General features: G+C 39.7%; 1 protein-coding gene across 1 annotated transcript in view; it reads right to left on the bottom strand.

Annotated features, from left to right (window-relative positions):
- Positions 1–12,943, bottom strand: part of VAT1L (vesicle amine transport 1-like) — a 61,038-nt gene that overhangs the window by 47,504 nt on the left and 591 nt on the right. The window contains exons 2-3 of the mRNA XM_010585164.1: positions 6,822–6,951; positions 2,571–2,786 (exon numbers count right to left, since the gene is read on the bottom strand). Coding sequence (XP_010583466.1) covers positions 2,571–2,786; positions 6,822–6,951 — 346 coding nt within the window. The remainder of the gene's footprint in view (positions 1–2,570; positions 2,787–6,821; positions 6,952–12,943) is intronic.

Genomic DNA, 12,943 nt, shown 5'->3' with positions numbered 1-12,943 from the left:
CTGAGGCAATAGGTAAGTAAAGGTACCAGAGAATTTTCCCTGCCTCAATTTATTGAAAAAGCTGCGGGATCCTCCTAAGAGGGAACCAGAACAAAGAACCTCACAAACGTTTCTGAAGCAACAAGTTCTTTTTCATAAACTGCCTGAAGCAGCTAAAATAATGATCTTGCATAATGAGAAAGGAACAATTACAAACTTCTAGTCCCACAGGGAGCCTATTGTCTCATTAAAGTGTTCTGGAATTTCTATGACATTTAGAAACAAACTGAACAGGTTTCCCACTTGCTGAAAGTGGGAATGGGCCTTCTATCTATTAAAGCAACAGCACAAAAAAGTATCTCTTCCCATAGCGATTTCAGTGCCAGTTTTCTGGTTTATTAACAAAGAACTTTGTGAGAATGACTTGTTCGACTGAGGCTGTTAAAAGTTTTCAAAGCACTAACAGACAGATTATTAGAGCAGTTTAAAGAGTAACGCAGACCCCTCTGAAATTTTTATGTCTAGTTAGCAGAAAAGAAAAAATTCCATGCATGTTCAGAGTGATATTTTACCTGTAAGACCTACGAAGCAATGGGAAGTCTCTCCTTTCCAATTCTAGCTATACATGCTCTTCCCTTACAAGGAACAACAGGCTGCATGAGGCACTCTCCCCTGTGACACAGCTATCAGCATCCTGCCTTGCAGGCCACCCAGCCCTGTCTCCCTCTTACGTACAGTCCCTCCTGGATCACACACAGACCTTTGTCAGTCGTGGGCCAACTTGGCTGCTCTTCCTGCATCTCTGGTCTTTCCCTTGGAAACTCTGTTCTATTTAACTACTTAGCAGGTGGCAGATCTGTTTTCTCCTTGCTCTCCTGGCAGCAAACAAGAACCCATCCTTCCTTTAGCTTCTCTCAGAGAAGGTCCACAAGCAGCCACAGCAGAGGACCAGTCAAAAGCAGCAAATTGAGCATCTGCACTAAGAGGAAGCCAGCAGCTCCCCGCAGGAACAGCCCAGCACAGAGGCTGGGCACTAGTGAAGAAGACTACGTGAGAGTTGGTAGAGCATTAACAGTACTTTAGAAAGGAATAACAGAGGCGAGTGAGGTTAGAAAGAGGGAGAAAGAAAGAAAGAAATTTAGCAAGTACACTTTATCTTAATAAGGAAGAGTTCATTTTCTCTAGATACATTCATATGTGCAGGGATTGCTTTGGGGCATTTTGCTAATTCTGCATACTTAGCTTGGGTCTGTATAGTGTCAGCTGGGCAAATGGCCTTAGAGCTAACACTGAGCCTTCAATTCCTGTAGAATATGCTGTCCCCCTGAATGTGTGGCCTCATGTTGCTTTAACAGTCCTAAATTCCACATGAAAGGATTTAATATTAAAAGAACAATAAAATCAGCCATAACGCTCTAGGTTGTACTGTGCCAAAGCATAATACGATTATAAATTCCGTTCGTTTACAGAAGTATTCCAAGAGGACCATTTACTGCAAGTAGGATTATCGTTACCTAAAAATACTTTGTAAAGGGAACTCATGAATTTATTCCTTTGATTACAGCCTTCTTTTATATGAGAACCTGAAAGAAGGTCTAAGGGCATAGAATTAGGGGTAAGGTGTTTGGGGCTGCCCACCAGACCTCAGTAGACAACAGAATATTAATTTAGCATAAATAAGGCATAACAGGAAAACAGAAGAGGTACTCCAATTTGAAAGGCTGAGCTCTGCTAATGTTCTTAGGTTGTGAAGCCTGTCTTATGGAAAAGGACTGCATAATTTCAAAAGTAAACAAACTCCCCTGTCAGTATCTTAATATTTTTGCACAAGCGTAAATATTTTCCGAAGGAGAGAGATTTTCCTATAAGATAGCTCAAGGAACTGGTAACACAAAATGCTGGTTTTTCATTTCATTGTGTGGCCTGGTATTCCACTGAATTCATCCTACTGTGGCTTTGCCTATGCAACACACCACCTCCTTATTAATGATCCAAACTACGACATGCAACAGCCACCACTGACTCAAATTCAGCATTTGTGTATTTTCCTCGGAGTTGGCATGATAATGCCTTTCATTGCTTTCAATCCCTCTAAGACAAAGGGGGAAGGAGAAAAAGAAGTCTTTCACAGAGAAAGCATCACACACACTCGCACACTGTATTTGCAGGAGTATTCCAAGAGGGCCATTTACTGCAAGGAGGATTACGGTTACCTACAAATACCTTGTGCAGGGAGTCAACTTATTTATTCCTTTTGTTACAGCCTTCTTTTACACAGAAAAAGTACAAGATGCCTAAGTTCAGGAATGCAGTGTTCGGGACAACACTTGCTCCTTGATCTCTGACAACCAGTTAGGGGTTTTGGGTAGAGTTTATTGTCAGAACATTTTTATTTCACCAAAAGCTCCTGCCAACCATTCACATCAGCATTTTGATGGGAAAACAAGATGCAGTTCCCCCCACCGCAATCCCTCACGTAGGGAAGTCTGATATAGAATCAAACTGCAGGGTCTGGCTCATTTCAGAGATCGAGATGCATCAGACTGCTTCAGTTACCCGGTGACAGGAAAGTAAGAAAAGTTCCAACTTACCACCCCACCTCCTGCAGAGTGAACCAGCACAGACATGCCTTCTCTTAGGTTAGCAACTTCAAAGAGCATCATGTAGGCAGTTACAAAGTTCATGGGAAACGCAGCAGCTTCAGAAAAACTCATGTCATCTGGAATCTTGTAGACAAATTCTACTGGGGTACATACTACTTCAGCCCATGCATTGTAGTTTACAAAAGCCATGACTCTGTCTCCAATCTACAAACAAGGAAGAAAACAATGTTGAGGATATGGCTGCAGCTGAGACTGTAGAGAGCAACTGGCAAGACCCGCAACGATCCTGTTCAAGCTGTGGGTCACTGACTGTGAAGATAACGGTGCTCACATCTTTGGCAAGATAGCAGTTACACTTCTCAGCTTTGGCCTTTTGCCATTTTTTAAATTGTATTCATTTAAAAAGTTGAATTTAACAAAAATATCCAAACAAAGTTAAAGCCACCTCTTCTTTTTTGCTACGCTGCTTCTCCGACAGAACAGTCTTCCATCATCACTAATACAGATCATCCTTTGCTAGCAGAGCTCCTAAATAACAAATGGGGCTGTAAACAATGAAAACAGCATTCTTACTAATAACCAGGAAATTTGCTTACAGAAAAAAGAAAAAAAGGAAAAAACATTATAATGATATTGGTGAGATGCGTGGAATAAACAAAATTACATCCAATATAATTTTCACTTTGCTTTCTCAGTCTTCACACTAATTCAGAGCTACTTTTCCTCTCTGTGGATTGAGAAGGGGAGGCCTTGTACTCTGATAGAGAGTACATGAAAGGGTTTGGATACGACTCATTTAGAAGATAACACCATCTGTATCCACTCTCCATTTTTAATGTCTTAATAACTGATCCTAGCAATAAATTTCCATGACTGTAATTTCTACAGCTATGTGTCAGAGCAGAATTTGACCCTGCAACTTCAAATAAGGCACCTTAAACATACCTCTGGATTCTGAGGCACTACTAAGCCCACAAAGTGAATTTGACAGGATTTAAAGCAGCAATTAAATATTCTCTTGGAATGCAACGTTTCTCTACTCAATTTGTTTGGAAGATACATAGTAGTGAAAGGGTATTTCACTATGGAGAAAAATATTTTATTATTAACTATTTTATTATTAGTATTAGATACAGTTGGTTGCTCCTAGGAACCTTTCACAGGTCGAGGCCCATCAAATTCATGTGTTTGTATAATGGCCTTCATTGCATATTCAGGTTTTTAAAATGGAGATAGTGACTCCCCACAGATGGACAAGAAAAATAACAAGGCAACTGGAGCTCTGAGGCTCCTCCAGGGGTACAACCAGACTTGGAAAGCAACACTCATGTAAAAGTAGAAATTGGTCTGCAGGGGCTACTAGGGAGAGCCACAGTAAGCAAATGTTTGGCCAGCGTATATTAAAACCTTCAAAGGCACAACTCTTACAAACTCTCGATAACGGCTTGTCACCAGCAGCCCCTACGCATCTTTTACCTTGCCCTAGACCTCTTTGCCTTTCTATAATACACCAACAAAAATAGCATCCTTAACCATGAAAGGAGCTCTTCAATGGAGCCACAGTATAAAGGCATTAATAGCATCAAACTTCAGGACTTCATGTTTTAACTAAAACTAACAGCAGCTGTCCCTCTAAAATACCTTTGCTTATCTGACTGATATTCCCTATCTTACATTCTACTAATACCCACTAATGCTTTAGAAATACTACAGGTTGTTCTTGGATAATTTCAACTATATTCCACAGCAACGGAATAAAGCACAACACTTTTACCTTCAGGCAAACATTTATAGCACAAGCACATTTTGGTCTCCCAAGTACTTGTCATCACTTTGGCTTTGGGATATTGTGGGTTTGCTAAGAGCAAAGGTGCTGCTGACAGTTCTGAAAGGTTTGTCTTTTAGAATGAGGATGCTGAAACAGAACTGTCATTCCAATCTCACCAAAATGCCTCCTCCGTTTGAAAAACACATTCAAATTAACAATGCCTGCCTGGTAACCAGTCTGTGGTTCCCTTTTGCTGTCAGAGAAGCTTCTAAAACCTAAAGTCTGATAGGATTAGTGAAGATGTTAACACGTCCTATATCCTTGCAAACAAACATAAGCAATTACCAAAAAGAATGCAGAGAAGTCCCTCTTGGTGATTCTCAAGGGATTTCTTAGTAACAATAAATACCATATTTTAACGCAAACACTATACAGAGCCTAGTCATCATGTCAGATTAGGCCTTAGCTCCTGAGAATCATCCCCACAACTACAGAGAGATCAGGCCTGGTGCATTTGAGCTCCGTAGAAATCAGCTTTTTCTTTTAATGGGAGAAGGAATAGGCATTACACCATTATTCCATAAAAAAGGCTTTCTTTCGATGTAAAATGTGTTCTTACACATTGCTGTCAAAATGGGCTGCCATTCACTGCTGTCATTGTCATACGGTAATGCAATCACAGCAAATGAAGACAATAAATGCTGGCAATATCTTGGGTGTAGTATCAGGTAGTACAGACTACGGGCCTGAGTAAGACACTTCTTCCAGAGCATGAAATGCCCACGACTTTAACGTGACTTGAACTGGAAGACAGCAACAAAGGGAAAGAAGGTCAGAAGACATAGGGTGCAATCTTTGCCATTCCTGCCATTGCTATGGACAGTGGTAGCAGCATATGTCAAGGAGACAAGAAGCATCTGGCATGCTCCTATTCTGTGCAAGAAATCCATAAAGAAACTGACAGAACATTCTTGTATCTTCTTCATGGTATGTTCTCCGGTTGATGGGTTCATACCTGCGCATAGTGGTTATTCTGAGTGTCGACCCTTCTTCTAGATCACTCAAATACTACCATGGCTATGCAGATTATATGCAAAAAATAAAACACCACGGCTTGTTTCAATTTCAGGGAGTACACCAGAGCACAAACATGTTCTATAGTCAGAACAAAGATATAACTTTAAAAGAGATCCAGTATATTCAGTCAGGTGCACTGTTATTCAAACAAGAACCATATGCTGAGGCCTCATAATGCCCTTTAAAAATAGCAAGAACTTTTAAACTGAGAATGCTGATCTAGAGCAGATACTGTCTACACTCCTTTCATAGATTATTCTTCAATATGGAGCATAACTATAAAACACAGATACTAAAGCAGAACAACTAAAGCAGTAGAATTTTTCAAACAGCAAAGTTGTCATTCAGTTTGTCACAAAAAACATTGGAAGATTATGACTTGTTTCAAGGCAGAGATGGGGCAGGAAAGGGAAGGTAGGAAAATGTCCTAAGAAGAGCTCATCACTGAGACCCTACTAGAAACTAAACTGCCCATTATCTTCACTCAACTGAGAAATTTTACAGCTCTTCTAGAAGAGCAAAAATGTTACCTTTAAATAAAAACATTTTAGGCAGTTGCCTTAAGGTTGAGATACAGTAAGGATTCAGAAAATGCAATTACTTGATGACATGACTGACTCAGCAAATAACTAAGATAGGATTGACGTGCATTAACTCAGATTTTAATTCAAAGTTTTTCTACATTTAGGAAATAAAGTGCAAGATTGGAGGGAACACATATGTTTCACATCAATAACGGAATAGGAGGTAGGACAGAATGCTGCTTATATGTGATAAGAGATACCAAGGACTACATAATGCCAACCAGTTATGAGAGCTTTATTATATACATTAACTATTTGTCATTTATCACTATTCTGTTAAGTGAAATAGATCCTTTTCCTGAGTGATCAGAATAAGTCACATACCCAGAATCAGCGTCTCAATTCTATCTGCATCTCATGAATGCACACGGTTGTAAGAAGCAATGCCTGTTGTAGATGAGGGTCTCTAACTCAAAGTCAAAAGTTGGAATTAGAATCAGCAGCGCATGGGCTTTGACAAACAGAGCAACAATGATAGCAAACACGGCCAAGACAAGAAACTTAACTCAATTTCTTGCACTTTCTTAAAGCACATCAGTCATGCTTTCCAGTTCCTATTTAGCCAATAGGATATGCACATGGCACAAGTGACTTTTCAGGAAGGATTAGAAGGAGATGACAGTGGTGGCTTTAGAAAGTAATTCAAGAGGTCATTCTCCTGCTTGGGAAGCAGCAAGGAAAAATTGCCCTTTCAAATCTCAATAGGGTGGTGAAGGCTGCTGTCACTGGCAGACCAGAAGGGATTAGGGACAACATACTCAGTGAACTGGTGATTATTTAGTCTTGTTCTGAAAATAAAGAAAGTATTACCTCAAATCCTTTCACGCTATCTCCAAGAGCTTCTACAATTCCAGAGCATTCAAAGCCAGGGACAAGTGGCGTCTTAGGAGGGTTGTCGATATTCCCCTGTCGCACCATCAAATCAATAAAGTTCAAACCACTGTAAAACACAGGTAAAAAATAACATCAAGACTGTTACCATAGATCAAAGCAGAAGAGGAAAACTTGACCTGAGTGATGGGAAAGCCAGAAAACTTCAGGGCAGCATTAAAAAGCTGGGCTCCACAGCGTAAGAGGGACGCAGCAGACATTCTCATCCTTCATGCGTGGCACAGACTGACTTCACACTGTTGTAGAGGCCTCAGGCAGAAGAGTACACATGCAAGGCAACCTCATCTGTCATTAGCCCCAAAGCTTACAAGATTGTTTGGGAGTCACACACAGAAATTCACTAAGGGCATTTAAAAATTCAGTACAGTGAAACATTAAGATTTCTATGAATGCATTACTAGCTGGCAAGTAAACCCAGTTCAATTTAAGAAGAAACCCCCAAACTTCACACATTATAGAAGTTCTGGTCCAAGAGCAACCTGATGTAACTGTCCTAGCCTCTGACGTGACTCCAGGAAAGAATCTTGTGTTCATCCCAGGCAGGAGTCCAAACTTTGACATGAACTTATTAAGTATCAGATAGGCTGTTGTTTTAAAACTATTCCTCCTGGATCACTTTTGTACAGTTTTGCAAAGGTTATTTGGGTCTTTGGAGCCTGCAGGGTTGCTGCTCAGAAAAAATACAGGTGTTGCCCTGGACTGTCAGTTTTGCAAAAGTCTTGAAGCATCTTTGCTTTGTCTTTTATATGCTATCCAATTTTATTAAGTAAAATTCTGTGGGTTTCTAGGCAGCCACAAAAAACCCAAGCAAAAACAGTACCATTTATCTACTGTGTGCATATACTGATTACTGGCACAAATGCCATACATAGTTAAAATGTCTAAAACTCATAACTAGCTACAATATGCTTCAGCATTAATCCATTGTTCCAAAACACAGCCCTGTATTTATTGTTAGCCAAAATTACTGCATACTAACTCCCCCGACTCTACAAAGCTATGCACACAGTGAGTCGTACTCACACATGATACCAGCAACTGCTTGCATACATAAAATTACTGATGTGCACAAGTATTTATACGATAGAGCTTTAGTCAGATACTAGTCAAGACACAAACAGACTGAACAGACCCAAAAAAACCAAAAAGACAGATTAGACACAGAGCATAAGCACAAAGACAAGACAGCATTCATGAGATGTAGGTCACTGGGGGGGGGGGGGGGTGTTCACCAAATGTAAATATTTGTAATTGTGGTGGAGGGTTTAAGAGCAACCCAAACCCACAACTTTTAGCTCTGTAAAAGCAAGATTACAGATTATTTTTGAAAAACGTGGCTTTTAACAGTCTAGTTTGACAAACTCAGGACAAAAATTAAAAATAAAAAGAACAAACCAAAAAAACCCCTCAACATGCTCACACACAAAGCTCATAATATTAAGCATATGGAAGGTTAGGAGGGGTTTGGCACAATTAAGTTGGGAGCTTTGAAATGATTTTGGAAAGGCCACTTCTTATCCAGTGGCTAAGACCACCTCCTACATCACCACTGTAATGTTGATAATGAAAGAGAAATTCCAAATAACATAATGCCTGCAAGGCAGTCATCATTTGGCAGGAGAGAAAAAAAAAAAAAGAAAAAACCCAACAAAAAAACCCACCAAACCAAAACACCACAAACCCAAAAGCCCCACAATACACATGGTGGCAACCATTGTCTGTGTACATTAACTTCAGTGATGATCTTTTGAATACATCTTTCCACACTGTGAGCATTTTATAGAAAGTTAACTTTTTCTACATTCCTGCAAGAAAGGGCAGCTGGAAGTAGAACTGTGATTCAGGAACCTGCATAGGAACAGGCACCATGACATCATAACAAGTAGGCAACAAGCAGACAGATGGATATGGCAAAGACCATAGCTATTTGATAATGATATATGATTACAAATACATTATTGCAGCTCTTTCTAGAAACATTAATTCTTACGAAGTAACTTGACAGACAATTTTTGAAAGGGCACATACTCAGTTTTGCATCTAACTACATAATACTAGCAATTCAGTTCTGTTCTAGTTCCATTTCTCTTTCATCTGTCTTCATCCTCAATAAAAGGCAGCAATATTAAATAAAATAGAGAGTTCATCTCTATTACGATGAACTTACAAGACAATACTAGAAAAGGTGTGATAAGGAGAGAAAACACTACACAAGGTACATAATACCTAAGTCACATGTTTTTATGATTTTAATTACTAGCTGGAACATAGTGTTGATCAGCATTTCTAATAATTTCTAGTCATTTTCCAGAGAGTTTCTTCTTTATTCGCTCCATCTTTGATCTCCTATATGCCTACATGTTGTCACATCCCTGTTACTCTCATACATGCATTTGTTCCCATTCTTCTCCACTTTCAAATAAGGACAGAAATAAGTTATTTTATTTTACCTGCCAAATTTGAACAATTATGTTGTATGGTAAAACCAGCAATATTTTTTTTTCCCTTTGAATAACCTGGAGGCCCCAAAGATGAATGGCTAGTTCAGCAACTACCTCCAAGACACCCAACCTTATCAAGTCCTTCATTGAGATTCAACCTACAGCAGACACAGGAAAAGGGAAGTTTGGCTGCACAGAACATAACAAGAAAATATGTCTCATGAAGAGTGGTGGTTTTAGAGAATAAGCACAATTCATTTTTTGTATCAGTACAAACCAGCACAGCCTGTTCTGCTGTGTAGCCAGAAAAAGTGACTCCTGAACTTTAAGGGCAAATGCAGAAGGAGAAGTATAAATGCAAAGTGATCCACTGATAAAAAGTGCAGAATTTCTTGCAGTCATGTGTTTTTAATCCTAAATCAAAAGCTGAATGCAAATGAAGATAGGGAAGGATATGAATTACCAAGATCAATACACTAACATAGGGGTTCTGCAAGAACCTTTCCGGGAAATAGCAGGGATATTGGCGTGAACTGCATAAACTGAATTACTTGTCCATCTCTGGAGACTGAATTTATCAAACATCTAAGTATCTTTGAATCTGACTTTCCAAGTCTGCAATTCTCTGCGTTAACACCAGTTTTGAGGATCTCAAATATTATTTTCTATACTTGTGGCTTAGCTTTGCTACATTTTTATGTGTGGAAAGTCCAGCAGATAGAAAGCTGTATTCTAGACTTCTTTCACCATCAGACCAGCAACTTGGTTCTCCTTGCTCTGCCCCATCCACTCAAGGATGCCCGATACCTTCCACTGCAAAACACCAAATCATGCAGACCATCCTTCACTTTGGTTTAGAGAGGTGCTGCTTTTGATCTGTCCTTCTTACTTCACTGTAAGACTCCACTGAAATTATTTACTGAAGTTAATGAAATACAAGAGAGAAAATAAGAGGACCACGGAGTTTTATATTCTTCAAGTCCTTTCTCTTACTCCTGGCCAGCAAACTGCCTGACAATCTTTTAAAAAAAAAAAAGTGGAAAGGTTTAAAATTATCAGATCTTATGCTTTTTTATCCAGAAACACCCACAGTAGATGAACAAGACTTCCTTTAAGAACAAAACTGATACACTGTCCGCTACTCTGCTATACTTAGGATTTCTTTTATTTGCTACCAGCTTTTTTAAAGTGCTGTTATCTCACAGTCACAGAGGCAGAAGGGTCACTTCTGCCTCGTTCCTCATGACACACATGTATAGCAGCACAACGAAGAAATAATTAGAACAGAGAAAAGAAAAATAAAGGGAAGCAATTACAGGACACCATTCCTTATTCACACATCCTATCTCAAATACTGCCTCAGTTTGTTCTAGCTACTTGTCTAATCTTTAAACAATATGTATACTAGTGTTCTGCAGACTGCAAACTACAGTACCAACAAATACAGCAACTTCAACTGCTCTGTCATTATCAATCAAAAATAATTTCAGGAAATATGCAGAAGCTGTGACTCAGCTTGGACATCGATGGCTGTTCCATTTCTTAGTCACTGAATGAGGCTAACACATGACTCATCTCAGCTGACACATTTTCAATTGGATCATTGATATTCCAGACCTTCAAAAGAATTATTCATCTGGCTTAGTGCTAATAGCAACATATCCTCCATCTCCTCCATTTATAGTACCATACTACAAAACGTATACATATGATTTAACTGGTGTATACATACGATTCAACTGGTTTCATCCCCTAGTGAATGCAGAGACCCCATAGAACTTGCACTTTTTACTGATATATACTATTTATCATGCATGCACACATTCTTCTTAAAACAAAGATTATTTTTCTCCACAAGTTGATGGAGAAAAAATAATCATCATCTATAATGATGGTCAACTGCAAAACCGATTCAACTAAAAACATTCTTCTGTCATCAATATGTCTTAATGGAGCAGCCCATCTTTGGCATTTTCAGCACTGCATGCATTAACGTGTGCATTCTACACTGGCCAAAGCCAACAGACATTTTTCTCACTCAGTCTCCCAGACTAGACCGCAAGTCCATCATCATCCTGATCAATCTTCTGTATTTACAGACTCAGGTCAAGAAGATCAGTAAATTGATTTTGCCTTGTTTGGAAGCACACTTTGGTGACCTGATCACATTTCAGCCCTATGGCCATTTCCAGCCAGGAATGGCAAGCAGACACTATACAGCCTACAGGCTCCTCCGGCATGAAGGGAAGCTTCCAAAACACACATGGTATTGTGCAACCTGGCAGTAACTATGAAGCAGTTGAGTGGGTCTCTGGATGTCAAACAGCAAGCATGCAAATCATACAGCTCACTAGTGATAATGCAACCCTGGAAAGCAACTGTAGTAGTAGCAGAGCTGACAATTTCTATTTTACAGCCAAGCGTTCTTTTGCAGGTAAATTCCTATTTGTGATACACTCATATCTACTGCTTTGATGAAAGTGGAATTCATACAGGTACTGGAGAATGCTGTAAACCCCTTGGGCATTTAAAGGAATATGTCAATGAGCTCAGAACAATTTTTTTGCTTGTTAACTTTTGTTAACTCAACAGCTGAAGAAAAGTCACTTGGAAAACGACACAGTCCATCCTCAAATGTAATTACAGCCCTGCTTCATAGCAAAATGAGCTACCCAGCAACTACTATGCTACCATTATTTCTTATATTCACCTAGCATGGAATTTCTTGCATTTCCCATTGTGCCTAGTAGAGAAAAAAAAACAACAAATGAGAATGCAGAAAATCTCAGCCCTTCATTTATTAGTCATGATTCAGATCGATGGATATCACCCCTTCTCATGGGCAACACCTTTTGGGGGGGGGTACTCGCACAGGTCACAAACCTTATGATCCCCCTTAAGTTCAGGATGGAAAGCCCCAGTGTCCAAACAGGCCAAGACATTTAGCTACATTAATCTACTGGGACATTCCATGATCTGAGGCACATCCACCTCATACATGGTTCAAAACAAGCTCACTGACCCATACCAGTATCATTTTTAATGCAGGTTACTTCTAAAACAAACAACTTGGCCTTCACCTTGGAATTTATCTTCCAGAAGCACCATGTTTTCACATAGCAGAAGAGGACAACAGAAGATAAATCCCTGCCTAGGCAAAATTAATTTGGTCTTTGGTCCACATCAGGTTGTGTAGGAAGATCCTAACATTGCTTCTGCCACTTAGAAAAACAATCCTATTTTCATGAAGGAACATGTGTACTGAGAACCGGCTATCTAGGAAGAACAGTCTGCTCCAGTTGTCTGGGAGGAAAAAAAATCAGCCTTCCAGGAAAGCTCGTTTCAGCATGCTACCAGATCACTAGCCACTTGTCAGCTGGGCACAGGAATTAAACGCTGGTAAGTTATCCTCAGCTCCAGCTACCCTGTCACACCAGCTCCGAGGAAAAACTACGATGACTGAAGCAAGCGATTCCCAGGAGAAAAATAACAGCTAGTATCAGAAGGGAGAGGGACTGGTGCTGAGCAACACACGCAAGCTGGCATCCACATTTCCCAGAGAGAAAACAACAAAACCCTGAACACAGTTGGCCAGTTCCC

The sequence above is a fragment of the Haliaeetus leucocephalus genome, unplaced genomic scaffold (assembly GCF_000737465.1).
Source record: "Haliaeetus leucocephalus isolate CR32 unplaced genomic scaffold, Haliaeetus_leucocephalus-4.0 Scaffold92, whole genome shotgun sequence".
NCBI classification, from domain to species: Eukaryota; Metazoa; Chordata; class Aves; order Accipitriformes; family Accipitridae; genus Haliaeetus; species Haliaeetus leucocephalus.
The sequence above is the reverse complement of the archived record's forward strand: the minus strand, read 5'-3'. Positions and strand labels throughout refer to the sequence as shown.